The sequence below is a fragment of the Camellia sinensis genome, chromosome 10, assembly GCF_055761805.1.
Source record: "Camellia sinensis isolate YWXY chromosome 10, ASM5576180v1, whole genome shotgun sequence".
NCBI classification, from domain to species: Eukaryota; Viridiplantae; Streptophyta; class Magnoliopsida; order Ericales; family Theaceae; genus Camellia; species Camellia sinensis.
The window spans coordinates 84,561,396-84,577,938 of record NC_138970.1 but is presented as its reverse complement, the minus strand read 5'-3'; the positions used below and the strand labels follow the sequence as shown (position 1 = coordinate 84,577,938).

The following is a 16,543-nucleotide window of genomic DNA, read 5'->3' as shown; positions in this document are numbered from 1 at the left end:
AACCAAAACGGCACCGTTTTATAATAGGAGGCGTTCAAAAATGCCTCCGAATGCGTTACACCACACGCACCTTTTCAATCCTTATTTTGTATCTGGCTCTTTCTCAACCCATACCCATACATCATTTTGAATCTGAGCCCTCTCTCTCTCTCTCTCTCTCTCTCTCTCTCTCTCTCTCTCAACCCTCTCTGAGCTCCATCGAAGATTCAGATATTCAAAGCTCCATCGAAGCAATTTCGGAGCTCCATCGAAGCTCCAGATCGAACCGATTTCGAAGCTCCGTCGAAGATTCAGAGATTTCCATCGAAGATTCAGATATTCGAAGCTCCATCGAAGCAGTTTCGAAGCTCCATCGAAGCTCCAGATCGAACCGATTTCGTAGCTCCATCGAAGCTCCAGATCTGAACTCTGACCCCTCGATTACTCGCATTTCAAGTAATATGCACATTTCGACCCAAATTCTTCCTTTCCCAAGCCGCTCGACTCGGTACACTTTCGGTGAGTCCTCTCTCTCTCTCTCTCTCTACTTAGATATGTCCATGTATCTGTATATGTATTTGTTGATTATGTTGATCTTTAGTCTTTACAGCTTGCCATGTAGAATATGAGATGTTATTAAAGTAGAGTTCAATGCGTTCCTGATGATTTCCACATCTGAATTTGTGTTCCTTAATTAAGTGTATATGTACATATGTGTTTATTTTATTTTTTTATTTTTTTTGTATAGACACAAATTGGTGAATTTTGAAAGTGTTTGTTCTTCAACTTGTAATTTGGTGATCATCTAGTTCTTTATACCTGATTATTTGTTTTTCCTCACTGTCTCTTTCTTTCACACAAAGTGTTTGATAAAATGCCAAAGTGAAATTTATATAATTTGTTGGACTTGAAACTGATGCACACTGTGTATTATGTAACAATGAGAATTTTTCTGCTGCTGTTCTTGATTTCCTTTTTGGGTTCACATATTAAAGAATGGAAATTGTTATGTGTCATTGAGACCTGAAGAATCTACAGTCCATGTATGCTTTCTTTGCTAATCCTGTTGATTTGGTGTTCTTGCTCATTGTAACCAGGTTAACATAATAGCAACTTTGATGTTATTGTTGAAATATTTTCAGGGATTTTCAGGGCAACAAATTAACTGGTCAAATTCCTGATGAGATAGGCAACTGTGTTTCTCTGATGCTAGTGTAAAATTTCATCTTCTTTCTTCATTACAATTTTATTTACATATATGTGGATATATTAATTTCTTCTTCTGTCTTTAGGTGATTAAGATTTTTAGTTTTTATTTTAATGGTTGGGTTTCCATAATGCAGGGATTTATCTGATAATTTACTGGATAAGATTAAAGACTCCAATAGACAAAGTAAACAGCTGGAGGAACTTACAGGGAGGATGAGGGAATGTAAAAGGTATGGCATGTGTCATCTTCTACTATCTTTTCACTATTCTATACTTGTATGTGCATGCATTGGTTTTGAAATATGCAATAATGACATTTATTATTTTTCTCTTGGACCATAACTTTTGAGTTTTGATCCCAAGAGAAGGGAAAACATAGAAATGGGAAATTAATGCATCAAACACTCTATACTCAACAAAAACTCTTATTGTCATTCTGAGTCTATATTTCATATCAATGTACTGATATATGGTGATGTGAATAATTAGGGATGAGTGTAAATGCAACCCGGTGAGATATTTTGCCATAATCTCTACTCAGAGATCCGGGAGTGGATGGTTTGAGACATTATTAAATAGTCATATAAACATAAGCTCCAATGGAGAGATTTTCTCTGTAAAAGTCCGGAGGAGTAATATCTCAACAATAGTCGAAACTTTGGATAAAATCTACAATCTTGACTGGTTGACCAGTGCTTCCAAGAATGAGTGCACCGCTGCAGTTGGCTTGAAATGGATGCTTAATCAGGTGAGTGATGCCTTGGTGGAATTATTCAACTTTTTCCTGTCTTACAAATTAGTTTATCAATTTTTCCACATGAGATAACTTGCCATCAATTTAGTAGTTATTATAGGTATGTCTACCATAGCTGAAGTGTGTAAGTCTCAATAATCAGATCTCTCCTCATTCTTGGGTTGCTTAAGAGTTGATACAAACTCTGAACATGATGATTGTTTGATTTTATAGTTTTGTCAACTGTTCCACGCTACACTGACAAAAGCACCCTAGATTAATTATCATATAAATATTTTTATATATGTCAAACTAGGCTTAGATTGGAAGATTGAATTATCTTGACAAGCAATTAAGCTTTTCAGGTGTGAGTTTGTTAGGCAACCTGCTGTAATCTTCTAATTATTGCATAGAACAATTACATAATGTTGAGTATAATCACAGATATTCCACACACTATTGGTAAATAGGGTGTTTCTTTATGAGAACAAACAAATATAATCCTCATGCACTCTTATACATGAATAGAGGGTTGTGACAATAATGGAGGTTAATATTTCCTCCAAGATGAATGACTAGGACAAATAGGAGAAAGACAGGAGTTGCACCACTCTAAACGTAATGACCAAAGAGATTGAGGTGGTGTTATCGATCCATCGAATAAAATCCTAATTAATTCAATGCGCATCTATTGACATGGGAGGTTTCAAATTATTAATATTACTTATTTCTTTGTTTTAAATAAAAGAGCTACAGAGTGTAGGAGGAAGAAAAGTAATGGGGAAAAGGACTTCCTCTGGATGAACAAACAGAGGCACTTCTCAAATGTTCTAATTACAAAGTAAATTTTACCTGATGTACTAAAATAAAGTAATCGCATGTGTCTTGACCGAGAATTAGCCCCCAAATTTTCCAATCCTGGTTCCAATAAACATACAATCTAATTTTTCTGGCAAAGTCAAAATTTCTGTAATTCTGCTCGATGACGTATGTTCTAAATCATTCTGTGGACTTATTCCTCTAAAACTGTATTTTCTAAACTTATTAAAACATCGCTGTCAACAATCTCTCCCCAGAATTGTTTGTGCAACTTATAGCGACAGTTAGTTCAATGCCTTGACTTTAGGATTGGTTGACGGAGTCTATACATTGCATCCAAATTGAAAAAGCTAAGCTCAATTTAGCTAAAACACCCCCCATATACTTGTCCCATTTCAGATGTGTTGATTTTATGCTGCAATCAGACTTGGAGTTGATAAACCTTCTTGTGGATCAAGTTATTACTACTCAATTGTGAGGTCCATGGTCTTCTTTTAAATGTGCTGAATATAGTATGAGTTTCAAACTTTCATAATTTCTTTTTGGCAAATGATTAAACTGTTATTTTGCAACAGATTAAACAGAAGATTGATAACATTGTAATTTTCATTTTGCAGAATTTTACCTGTTAAAAAAACATGTTTTCCGCTAAATTTTCCATCTTTCTGACACGGACAACCTTGAAATTATGCAATTTGACCACACTCATTACTTACTGATGTTATTAATAATGTGTATGAACTTATAATTCAGTTTTGTAATGTTAATTTCCTCTGTTGCATGCATGTTGAATTGATGTAACCACAGTACGGTTTCCTTATTTTTTTTATTTTAAATGCAGGGTTTAATGCAGCATCATGAAGAAATTGTAGAATATTTCAATACCAAGGGCGTTTCATTGATTTTTCTCTTCAGAAGAAATCTTCTGCGCAGGATGATTTCAATTCTTTCAAACTCTTACGATCAAAATGCTAAGCCACTGAACGGAACACATAAATCTCATAATTTGAATGGGAGTTATTATTTCATATTACGGCTATTCAATTTTATTATAGATATTTTTTTAGTTTAATCACATAAAATTAGCATAATTTCAAAAAAAAATAAAAGAGGATTTCACGGCGTTTTTAAAACGCCACCTAAACTCCAAAAGGTCAACGGTCAATTTTTTTTAAAAAGATATGACGGCGTTTTGAAAACGTCGCTAAAATCATAGTGACGTCATGGTAGGGACATTTCACGGCGTTTCTAAAAACGCCGCCTATTCTAATATCGCGACGTTTTTAAAACGTCGTAAAGATACAGCGACGGCCGCAGCTTCAACGTTTGGTACTAAACGTCGCAAAAGGAATTAGCGGCGTTTTTGAAAGATATAGCGGCGTTTCTTAAACGCCACTAAAAGTCTGTTTTCCAGCAGTGTATGTTTCTCCCTCTGAGAGAGAGAGAGAGAGAGAGAGAGTTAGAAGAAGAAGAAGTAGAAGAAGACAAACACAGTGGGTATGGAAGCTAGGGAAGATATATAGAGCCTAGAGGATAGGTGGGCACTAAATAAAACAACGAGTCACTAATGATTGCTACAGAATTTTATTTTTTATTAAGGAGTTTGAAAAATAAAATTAACATACAAAATTTTTATACAAAAAATTACTCATAATGATGTGTTGACAACGTTTTTTGAAATTGTAAATCAAAATAGTGTATAGAAAATTTTGTATTAAAAAGTTCTTTATCTCATTTTGTATAAACATTTTGTTTATATGTTAATATCTTTTGACAAAAGAGTCTAAAAAATATTTAAAAATAAAGTGTCAGTGTGATATAAACTATTTAAAAATAAATTACATTAAAAATAAAGTGTTAGTGTGATAAAAATTACATAATTTGAAACACTTGCAATCTTCAACTCTTGAGGCATCACAGGCTCAAAGTTCTAAGTGACTAAAATTACTAGTGCTTGTTTGTTTCATGTATTGTTTTCTCCATATTAAATCCCCCTCTCTGTCTCTCTGTGCCTCTCTCTCTCTGATTGATTCATGAAGATGAAAGTGAAGGTTCAATGAGTTTTTACCATGTTTGAAGGCATGGGAAGTTTCTAGAAGACTGTGAAGAGAGAGAAAGGAAGGCATCTTAGAAATTGTCTTTCTTGATTTTTTCTAATTACATAAATTAGCCAATTTGAAATGCTTGCTCTATATATTTAAATCTAAATTGAGGGGCTATAGCAGTGAAAGTTCCTTGTGTTAATCCAATATTTTAAAAATATGTTAAAGTCAAATTACTTGATTAACTTTGTTATATAAAGTAATTTAGGGTGACTAAAATGTGGTTGGAGAATGGGAATGTTTGACGCTGAAAATTCATGATAGTGAGATTTAAATTTAGAAGATGCTCTGTAATCTCATGAGGCATTTTATTTTTCACTTAATCACGGAAGTCTGTTTTCATGAATTTTGCTTATTGATGGTGTTTCCTGTTCACAAGCATAGATTCTGATACTTCATTAACCTTTCACCTCTATTTAATTATTTTGTTTGGACATATATAAATTTTAGTTTCACCAATTACTTCTACCTTTCTCAGTTGAGAACTTTCTCGTTAAGATATTTGTGAGCATTTAACACCTTGTCTTTGAGCATAGATGCACTTGAAAGCCTTCCTGTTTTGTGATGACATTGAATGTTAGGCTTTTAAAAGTGCCGGCTCCCAATAATTTAGAGTGTTTGGACGGATGGTAGACTGGAAATAGTCCTAAACTTGGTCATAATATGGACAAAGTGGCTGCTTTTAAAACTCAACCCTTAAATAATATTATGTCATCTTTCTGACAGAATAACCCATGTAAGTCTTCTAGACTTCCTAGAAAACCACTCTTATTCTTCTTCTCCTACAATGTGTTTGGAAAGTGTCTAAGAAAAAGAAACACTGTTGTGAGAATGTCCAACACACGTTAGCAAACATGGTACTTATTGCATCTTATTTTATCTATGTAGTCCTCAATTTGCTAGCTACAAATATAGATAAAGATCACACTTTTTTGGTGTGATGTATGTTTTTTAATCACACCTTTTAAGTTTTATTAAAGTGTGGTCTTTAGGAGTGTGATTAAAAATATTTTTAATCACACTTTTTAAGTGTCATTAAAAAATGCTTTCATCACATCTTTTAAATGTGATTAATAATATTTAGATCACACTTTTTAAGTGTGATTAAAAACTTTAGTTCACACCTTTTAAGTGTGATTAAAAACTTTAGATCACACCTTTTAAGTGTGATTAAAAACATTTAGATCACACATTTTAAGTGTGATTAATAACTAATAAAACCTGTGATAAAAAAAAATTTGACATATTTAAAGAATAATCAATATTATTTTTACACGCTCATTTGAATAATGTAATACACACTATATACTATATTTTGAATCACAACCATATATTGAATGAAATAATATCATATATTTCATAAATGAAAGTTAAATGTTTAAAAGTATATACAAAGAAATTAATAAAAAAAAATTAACTGTGATTACATACATTAAAAAATAAAAAATAAAAAACTTTAAAAAAGTAAGTTCTTGAATTCTTTGACCATATTTTGCATCTCTCCAAGAAATTTCTGACCTGAAAAATAAAAAAACAAATTAATTTAAAAACTGCCAGAAGCATATGAATAAACTTACTAATTAATTTATAAACTTACATTTAGATCACACCAAAAATAATGTAATTTATCCAGTTGTTAAACTGCCCTCAATCCTTTCCCCACAGCCACCAAAAATGACATAATTATTTTGATTCTCCACACAAATATCAGTAAAACAGCACCACAAAAGAAGACAATATGCAACAATGCAGAAAGGATCACATAAATGATAAAATGGAATATTATATGGACCATCAAAATCATATGATATCAACATATAACTCACTAAAAACTATAAAACAAATAAGGATCAATAAAGCTTATTGGTCTTAAAAGCATAAACCACATAACCTGAATAATTACAAATTGGTATGGGAGCAATCCAAGTAGAGGAAATAATAAGAGCCCAGCACACTAAATTAAAAAGAAACAACTTGCATACAACCCCCTTATCTAAACCTTCAGCTCCCTAATTTAATAACTTGAGATGAAGCACATCTTTATAGGAATAGGATCAGCCACAGATAGATACTTTAAAGATTGTAACTGTCAAAAATACGAGAATTATATGATTTTCAACCATGACAAAATACTCTATTGAAATAGCAAATTCTCCACAATTAAAGTCTGTCCATGTAAGTGACAAACAATAACAGGTCCTCACTATCCAGCACTTCTCTCTGTGCATGTCAATGAAATCCATCACATACAACATATAAAAGCAATTCGCAAAAATTGAAGTAGGAGACTTGTAATTATCAATTCATTCAATTAGTATATCTTAACTCTTATATGAACCCAAATTTCTGTTGGACCATGACATTATTTGCTGAAATCATATTTTTTTAGGCAGAAAAAGTAGCTCATACGGATCTCATCAACGATATCATATCTTAGATTCTGCACCATGCACCTCAAATGCAACTTAGGCCCATTTGTGAAACCAACTTTGGAAGTATACCAATGTCAATAATTAACAATTATCTTGCTATGTTTTAACAGTCTTAGACCATGCAACCTTGCCCTTCAGTGGGGGCAAGATGGTTAAAATAGTATCCAAATTCACATGTTTTGAGTTCCTATGCTGCCTTGACAAATTCACACTGCAGCTATGATGTGGTCAAATAGCTATACCTCTGGATGATTTGTTATGACATCAATTGGTCCAACAGTTTAAAGTATAGAAATACTGAAGCTCAAATTCCAGCAAAATTATAGTTTGTTTTTGAATTTGAGCCCTATCAAATTCTCGTCAGATCAATACAGCCAGTGCCTAGCCTTAACACTGAACAGATTTTAGGTAGGCATGCCAAACCAGCCATTTAAATAACTTATCTCAAAAGAAGAAAAATAAACATTCAAAGACTTTAATATATATATATATATATATATATATATATACATCTAGAACTTATTATTTGTGTTAATTTTCAGTTCAATGAGTTAAGGACGCAACCTGAATCAAAACCTATTATGTTCAAAAGTGAGTAGAAGATTACTTGAATGCAGCCCACCCAAAAAAAAAGGTCAAACTACATGCTTACTTCAGGCAGTTCTGCAGGTATAAAATAGTATTGCCAGCTAAACATAAATTCAATCCCACAATAGACACTGCTACTGCCATTTACATAAATCTAGTACATCACAAAAGTGACCAAAATGGCAATTGGGCTTCATTGTTCAAGGCCTACACAAAATGCATTTACACCCAAAAGGTTGAAATAATGAACTAGCATAAATGACCTTACCTTTTCGTCAGCAGAGTACTAAGTGCATTTGAAATAAAACCTGAATATTTGGATCCCCAAGTATGTCTGCAAATAGTTTTAACATTTCAGTCAGTTCACTGAACAATAGTAATACATATATAATAATCAAAGTCTGAAAAGGATGTATTTTACCGATCATAGAAACAAGGATAAATAGAGTGAAGATAACAATATTACAACCATAACAAGGGTATCCATCTTTCAAACAGCATAATGTTGAAATTTCATCCAATGTCACCTCATGCTGTTACATAGAATATGTTCAGTCAGGACATCATTTCATCAGGTTAATCCCTATGTGAAAGTAGAAAAGATAAGGTAGATGGTAAAAATCTGGCATCTAGAACAGTAGTAGATTTGTAGTGACAGTACTGGGGGTACATTGAATCCACATAAAAATATGGTTGCTCTACTTAGAAAGTGTCTCTAGATTTATGATCAATAGTTGCCTTCTTCCACAACTTGTGTTAATCCTCTAACCTCAATTGGAGACATCTACCATTTGTCACTAGTTAGGAAATAATAGGTGACCCACAGAAACAGGGGCAGAATAATAACTTCTAATAAAGACAAAACAGAGGGAGATCCTGAATTTTTGTGCAAAAAAACTTATAAGAGATGAACTATGACAATGTTTAACTCAAGGAAATTGAAAAGGAAAAAAACACTAGATTATTGATTTCATTAGCAAAAGAGAGGCTTGAGTAATTGAGCGAGTCATCACTACACATGTCCCAAACTTACTGTAAATGTATGTTGTTGTTTGGCAGCACCATAGCTTTCCTTAACAACTCTCCCAGCAATAGTTCTCTTTCCAAACCTGTTTGGATATAAACCTGTTCGGAATTAGCTCCTTCATTTACCGAGCAAATATGATTTACAAACTACGATGGAAATCAAGAGATTCATATACAGAAGGAAAACAAGAGCTGAAACCAGTGAGTTACTTCTTGTATACTTTCTGTGTAAACAAAACAACATCTCCTTCGCAGACATCACCCGAAAAGAGAATCAAAGAAGCTTTAAATTTTCAAAACCACCTTGAAGTGAACAAAAATAGTGCACTCAAAAGAAATGTACGTAAATAAACCTTTACCAGTACAATTGATGGCAAAGGATGATCTAGGATAGAGTGTTTCAGCATTTCCATCTTTTATCCTGAGGGTTAAAAATCATACAATAAGGATACTCTTATGCAAAAATAGTATAAAGCTACAAAAGATATTAATACCCTTGTAGAAGCCAAAATAAATCACCAAGGCATGAATGATTTCAAACTTTCTTAATCTAGAATAATTTAATAATAAAACAAAAAAGTGATCTAAAACTCAAGATATGCACTTGTAGAAAATGACAATATTATTTGAGAAACAAGACATTTAATAAAAGATTAGATACTAAGCACAACACAACAAAGAGAGTAGTGGTAATATGTATACATCCACTCACTTATAGATCAATGTATTGTGCTAGTCTAAAACAATACAGTCTACACCATTCAAGTTTTTTCGGTGTCACTTATAGATCCACTCACTTCTCTCAAATTATTTCCCAGCAAAATACACATTAAACTCCCCTTGCTATTTTTTTGCTTCTTCAGAATCTTTGCTAATTGAATCTAGGTGTGAAATGATATACATAAAACTATGACAAACTCTAGTTCTATCAAACCTTATGAACACAGTTTCCTTATATATGCCTAAAAAACAAAATTATGAAACACCAAACATAAGCAAAATTAAAGCAATTATAGTCCATTTCATTCCATATTACACCAAACATAAGCAAAATTATGAAAATCAGATTCCAAAGTAGCAAAACCAAACAATACCAAACAATGTCATTGAAATCTCAAGTTCATTTTATTTGATACAAGACACCAAAAACACTAGTCGAAATTGTAAAATGAAGATCTCTCTTTTATGACCAAACTTGTGGAACAAAAGTGAAAAATAAACAAATAACATAACAGAGCAAAATTAAAGCAATTATAGCAATTATAGTCCATTTCTAAACCTTTTTTTCTCCTATTTTGTCAATCTTTATTTTGGACCTTTTTAATAAAATATTGAATTCCTTTAAACAGATTCAGATTAATAAAATATTAAACAGATTCAATATTCAATATTAAACAGATTCAATAATAAAATATTAATAAAATATAAAATACAGTCACAGATTCAATTAAATAGATTGAATGTAAACAGATTCAGTTTGAATGTAAACAGACACAGATTCAGTTTGAATGTAAACAGACACAGATTCAAGAAATTAACTGGGCAGCGAGTGTTCAGCTGAAGCACAATCATAAAAGAAAATTTATTTGCTTACCAAGTTGCCCAACTCTGAGACTAGTTTCTTTACTGTAGGCTTGAATTGCTAAATGACTAATCTCTGGTCACAAAACCTTGTGTGGAAGAATGAAGATGAGTACAAAATCAGCATTTCCGTGTAATATTTTTTCAAAATTCAAACTATAGGAAATTCAAAACAAAAAAATAGAGAAATAAAAAAATATAGCAAATTCAAGCAGAGAAAGATTGAAAATTGAGGAAGGTAGCTGGAGTTTGATATAAGCCTCTAATCTGGGCTGGTAATACTTATTTGAACATTGTGTGACTTTTTCACGACCAATATGGCATGGAGGGCAACAAATCCACTAAGATTTGGCCTGTTCATTGTCTTTCCAAATATATAATGAACTTATTTTTTTTGGGAGCCATCAGTGATCAAGTCTTCTAAAAGTCAGTGGTCAAGTTTCCCTAAATGTTTTAAATATGAAAGCACTCAACAAAATAGTTTTCTAACAATAGTTAATCATGTTGCAGGTTTTTCTTCAAGTTATGGAGTGCTTACTCAATCGTTTTAGTCAGTCAGCATTTATCAATTCTGTTCTGGATACTACTTTTCTCTGTTATTTTCATCACTATTGGCGAGAACTTTCTTAAACATTTAATAACAGACAGATTCATACAGATTATTCCACCTATTATTAAATTCATACCAAATTTAATAGACAGATTCATACCAAAATTATTCCACCTATTTTTTTCTGAATTCCACCTAGTTGGTCAATCTGAATTCCAAACAAAACAATTAATAACAGACACAATTAGATGCCAAAACAGATTCAATAACTGACACAATATGAATTCCACAATTAGAGACCAAAATTATTCCACCTATTTTTTTCTGATTTCAGATTTAATATAACAGACACAACACAATTAATAAAACAAAGAGATTCAACTAAAACACAACTAAGATCAAAACAGATTCATATTTACATTCCAAATAGAGGCCAAAACAGATTCATATTTACAGATTAATAACAGATTCATATTCATATTCCGAATAGAGGCCAAAACAAACACAGAGAGTGAGTGTGAGAGTCGATCGGTGTGCCAAAACAAACACAGATTAACAGACAGATTCATATTTACCTATGTGTGAGTCGATCGGTGCAGAGATGCAAAACCAGAGAGTGAGTGTAAGGCTGATGAGATGAGAGAGTGAGGGAGCCGATTAGGTCAAATAAGAGATATATATATATATATATAAAACAAAAAAAATTGTCACGACCCAAACCCGGCCCCATGGGTTTAGCACCGTAACCGGCCAGTAATCCGAGATTACCGAAGGCCTGCTTAACAGTAAGACAGTAAAACAGAGTACAGGGCCTGGCGGAAGCCAATACAGTAAGTAAACAGTGTCCAATGAGCTGTGACAGTCTGTATACAAAAAGACTTTTCACATATATATATATATATATATATACAACAGTACAAAACAGTATGCACAATATATACAATCATTCAGAATAGGGACTTAATCCCTATATATAACAGTACAGTAAACATTCAGTCTATACGATCCACTCGGTTATTACAAAACAGCAAGACAGTATAGAAGGGGGGAGTCCTAAAACACCCCTAAGCCTTAGCATGATAGGCTTGGAACCTCGCAGTGAGGCACGGTAGTTGGCTGGACAAAACTGATGTAACCCTGACGCTCCTAGCCGCGGTCTGGTGCCTGTACACCTACATATACATATGAGCAGTGAGCTAAAGCCCAGTGAATAACATAATGCGTAAAGAGGTTAAGAATGAATGTCCTTACAGTAATGAAAACAGTTCATTAAATCAGTAGTTCAGTCGTTCAGTCAGTACAGTCATATGTGGTACATCCATTAGCATAACAGTACAGTAAACAGTAGGTCTTAAAAGACCGAGCAGTAAATGATGGCCATCAGTCAGTAAACAGTAGTGGTTCCAACGAGGGAACTGACAGAGATCTCTGTAACAGTAACAGTAAACAGTAGGTGCTAAGGATGCCACAATACAGTTCAGAATATAGGACATACATTCATTCTATTAACAATATTCAACTCAGAAACAATGCAGTCCAGTTGTTCAAAAAATAATCATTTTTGAACATATCTTTACACAATCGTTACTCACAGCGTTTGGGCTACAGTATGCTAGAGCGTGTCTCCCCAGTCGCCAACCCTACACAGTTAACAGATTGAACACACTAAGCTACACAGCTGGGAAAGATAATAACTTAATCCCTAATTTGCCTCGGTGTGTTCTACATCTATATCCTCAATAAGATGTCTTAAACTAGGCCTAAGAATGCCTAGGATGAGATGAGGATGCAAAGATGTGATCAGAAAAAAGTTTCAGGAGTTTTCAGAAAAACAGAGTCCCGCTCGAGCTCAGGTTTCCCCGCTCGAGCGGTCATGCAACGAAGGTACACGCTTGAGCGTCAAATATCCCACTCGAGCGTACTGTAAAAGTACTGGATGGGTGAAATCTCCGCTCGACGGACGCTCGACTCCCGCTCGAGCTGGAGACACATGACCCCGTTCGAGCGCCCAATACTCCGCTCGAGCGGACTGTAAAACAGTGCAAAGATACTGGATGCTCGGATTCCCCGCTCGAGCGTCACTAGCCCCCGCTCGAGCGGAAGTGCAGAATCTGGAAAACCCAGATTGCACTTCCAAGCTCAAACCAAGTTTTAACAACTCAAAACTCGACCTCTTGGGCTGAATTTCCAGAAAACATTTGTAAACACATAGAATAACATGGTTCAAAGCTCAATTTTGAGAAATCAAAGCCCAATAGTGTTTAATTCAAATCCAATTTCAAACCATTTTTCAAGAATAATCCTCAAACATGACATGCATGATCTTTAAATAACTTTCAGGCTTCAAAACATGCTCTAATGAGCCAATTGATTCACAAACAAGATGAAAACATGGACATGCATGTGACAATTTGCCATGAAAACAACTCAACATCTACAATACAACCATGCATGCAAGGATTGAGCTTCAATTCAACAACAATGAACCAAAACATGACTTAGTTCTACAATGAAGCATGAATCATGCAAGAACTAGCTCAATGGCAACAATAAGAAGATGAGTTTCCTACCTTAGTCTTGTATTCGAGGTTTAGGAGCTCAATTTAACAATCAACCTTCAATTCTTCAAGCAATTCTCCCAATGGACTCAAGATGGAAACCAATTCTCTCCCTCTCTTCTCTCTTGGTCGGCAAGGCTCAAGAAAAAGGGTTGAGGGAATTGTGTTATGATCAAGTGTAAGCTCTCAAGGGTGTTAAGCTAGTGGCCCACTAAGGCTAGTTTGGTAATTAAGTCAAACTTTGCAATTAACTCATTTTAATCTAATTTAATCATACCTAATCAGTTTTCAAGTAAATACACCATAAATTCACATTAATTATGAGGATCATAAAACATCAATCAATTCCCGGTTCGGCCGCCGATAAGGCCTTCAATTAGCAGTTTAAACATAAAACGTGAACAGATCAAACAATCAATCAAACAGATAGAATGCAAATTAACATACATACTTAGTCAATTCAGTTCCAGTTTTCAATCAGTCAGTTCAGTACTTTAATCAGTTCAATTATCAGTCATAATCAGTTCAGTTCAATGGTAATCAGTGTTCATTCGGTAAGCAGTGGTGAGGGTTATTACAAAAATCAACGATCGGGAGAGAGAGAGAGACAGAGATTGAGAGAGAGAGTTTACTTGTGAGTAGATCGGCTGTGCGATGATGATCGGTGCGATGAGATGAACAGCGAGAGAGTGAGAGGGTGATCGGTGCAGAAACGAGAGAGTAAGAGAGACAGTGATGTTGAGATTAGGGATTTTGGTTTTACGCCCGAGGGGTAGGGGGATGGCAAAAAAATAAGCGGGAATGAAAAAAAAAAAAAGAGAGGGAGACAGGGGGTGGATAAAAAAAAAATTAAAATCTTTTTTTTTTTGGGGTCACAAATAAAAATTTAAACAATAAAATAATACCGTTTAACTCTTCTTTTTTTTTTTTTTTGTGACGCAGGTTGCTGTCGTTAAAAAAAATTATTTTTTGTTAAAATAAATTTTTTTATAGTTAATGAAAAAATTTTCATTTTTTTTTAGTTACTAAGATTGAAAATTTATTTGTTTCATTTTTATTTTAATTAAAAAAATATTATTATTATTTTTTATTTGGTAGAAGTATGGGTAATATTTTAATGAAAAATATTTTCCACTACAATAAAAGTTTATTTTCTGTGGTCAATGAAAAATATTTTTCTACGGCCTATTTTTTTTGGTTAGTAAAAATCATGAACTATTTTTTTGTGGTAGAGGAAAGGGAGCGGCATTAGTGGTGGAGGTGGTGGATAAGAGATGATGGTGGTGGTGGTGGTGATGGCGAAAAATATTAGTGGTGAAGTTGTGGTAGTGGTAGTGTAGATGGAGTGGCAGGGGTGAAGGAGAGGTAATGGTAGTAGTAGTGGCAGTAGTGGTAGTGGTGGTAGTGGAGTGGTGGCGATGGTAGTAGTAATGGTAGTCGTAGAGGTGAAGTGGCGACAGTGGAAGTAGTGGTGGTGGTGGAATGACGTTTGCAGTAGTGGTGAAGGTGGTAGAGGAGATGGGTGGTGAGAGAGATAAATGAGTGAGAGACGGATAGAAGAGATAGAGAGAGAGAATAGAGCAGGAATGGAAAACAAAAACAGGCGGGAATAAAAAATATATTTTTTTTGTTAGAAATGAAATTTAAATAACAAAATAATGTCGTTTAACTTTCTTCTTTTTTTTTTTTTTTTTTTTGCGACGGGAGTTGCCGTCGTCAAAAAAAATATTTTTTGTTAAAATATATATTTTTTTTGTAATTAAGGATTTTTTATTTTTTTTTATTATTATTTTTTTTTGTAGAGGATAGAGAGTGGCAGTAGTGGTGAAGGTGGTGGATAAGAGATGATGGTGGTGGTGGTGGTAGCGGCGAAGGAGATTAATGGTGAAGTTGTGGTAGTGGTAGAGTAGATGAAGTGGCAAGGGTGAATGAGAGGTAATGGTAGTAGTAGCGGCAGTAGTAGTGAAGGTGGTGGATAAGAGATGATGGTGGTGGCGGCGGCGAAGGAGATGAGTGGTGAAGTTGTGGTATTGGTAGAGTAGATGAAGTGGCAAGGGTGAATGAGAGGTAATGGTAGTAATAGTGGCAGTAGTGGTAGTGGTGGCAATGGTAGTAGCAATGGTAGTCGTAGAGGTGAAGTGGCGACAGTGGTAGTAATGGTGGTAGTGGAATGGCGTTTGCAGTAGTGGTGAAGGTGGTAAAGGAGATGGGTGGTGAGAGAGAGAAAAATGAGTGAGAGATAGATAAAGGAGAGAGAGAGAGAGAGAGAGAGAGAGAGAGAGAGAGAGAGAGAGAGAGACAAAGACAGAGTGATGAGCGAGAGAGAGACAAAGTGGTCGCTAAAAGTGCATTTTCTTGTAGTGGATAGATAAATCAAGAGGGAGCTCAGTAAATAGAGAAGACAGAACGGAGAGAGTGAGCAATGCGAACATAGTGGGAGAGAAAGAGAGAGAGAAAGAGAAGAGAGAGAGAGGAACAAAAAGATAGAGAGTGAGAGACAAAAAAAGATAGAGAAAGAAGAGAGATGAACGAGAGAGAGAGAGAGAGAGATAGAGAGAAGAGAGATGAGCGATAGAGACATAGAGAGAAGAGAGATGAACGAGAGAGAGAGAAGAGAGATGAGCGAGAGAGACAGAGAAAGATGAGAGAGATAGAGAGAAGAGAGAGAAAAGAGATGAGAGAAGAGATAGATGAGTAAGAGACACAGAGAGAGAGAGAGAGACAGATAGACAGAAAGAAAAGAGTGATGAGTGATAAAGAGAAGAGAGAAGAGAGAGAGGAAGATGAAAAAATGGGTGAAAAGATATAGACAAAGAGAGAGGGAGAGAAAAAAAGAGAGAAAAGAGATAAACGAGAGAGAGATAGAGAGAGATGAGCGAGAGAGATAGAGAGAAGAGAGATAGAGAAGAGAGACAGAGAGAGATAGACAGAGAGAAAGAGAGAGGGAGAGAGAGAGAGAGAGACAG

General features: G+C 34.5%; 1 protein-coding gene across 1 annotated transcript; it reads left to right on the top strand.

Annotated features, from left to right (window-relative positions):
• The first annotated feature begins 880 nt into the window (after positions 1-880).
• Positions 881-3,812, top strand: LOC114306922 (uncharacterized). The gene is made up of 5 exons (XM_082890209.1): positions 881-1,022; positions 1,122-1,193; positions 1,323-1,418; positions 1,678-1,936; positions 3,582-3,812. Coding segments are annotated over exons 1-5 (660 nt in total). The 5' UTR covers positions 881-1,020.
• Positions 3,813-16,543: the final 12,731 nt, after the last annotated feature.

Excerpts from the sequence above, each read along its gene's own strand:
- LOC114306922 (XM_082890209.1), top strand. Across the intron at positions 1,419-1,677 it reads AGGATGAGGGAATGTAAAAG|GGATGAGTGTAAATGCAACC; the intron begins GTATGGCATGTG and ends GTGAATAATTAG. Across the intron at positions 1,937-3,581 it reads TGAAATGGATGCTTAATCAG|GGTTTAATGCAGCATCATGA; the intron begins GTGAGTGATGCC and ends TTTTAAATGCAG.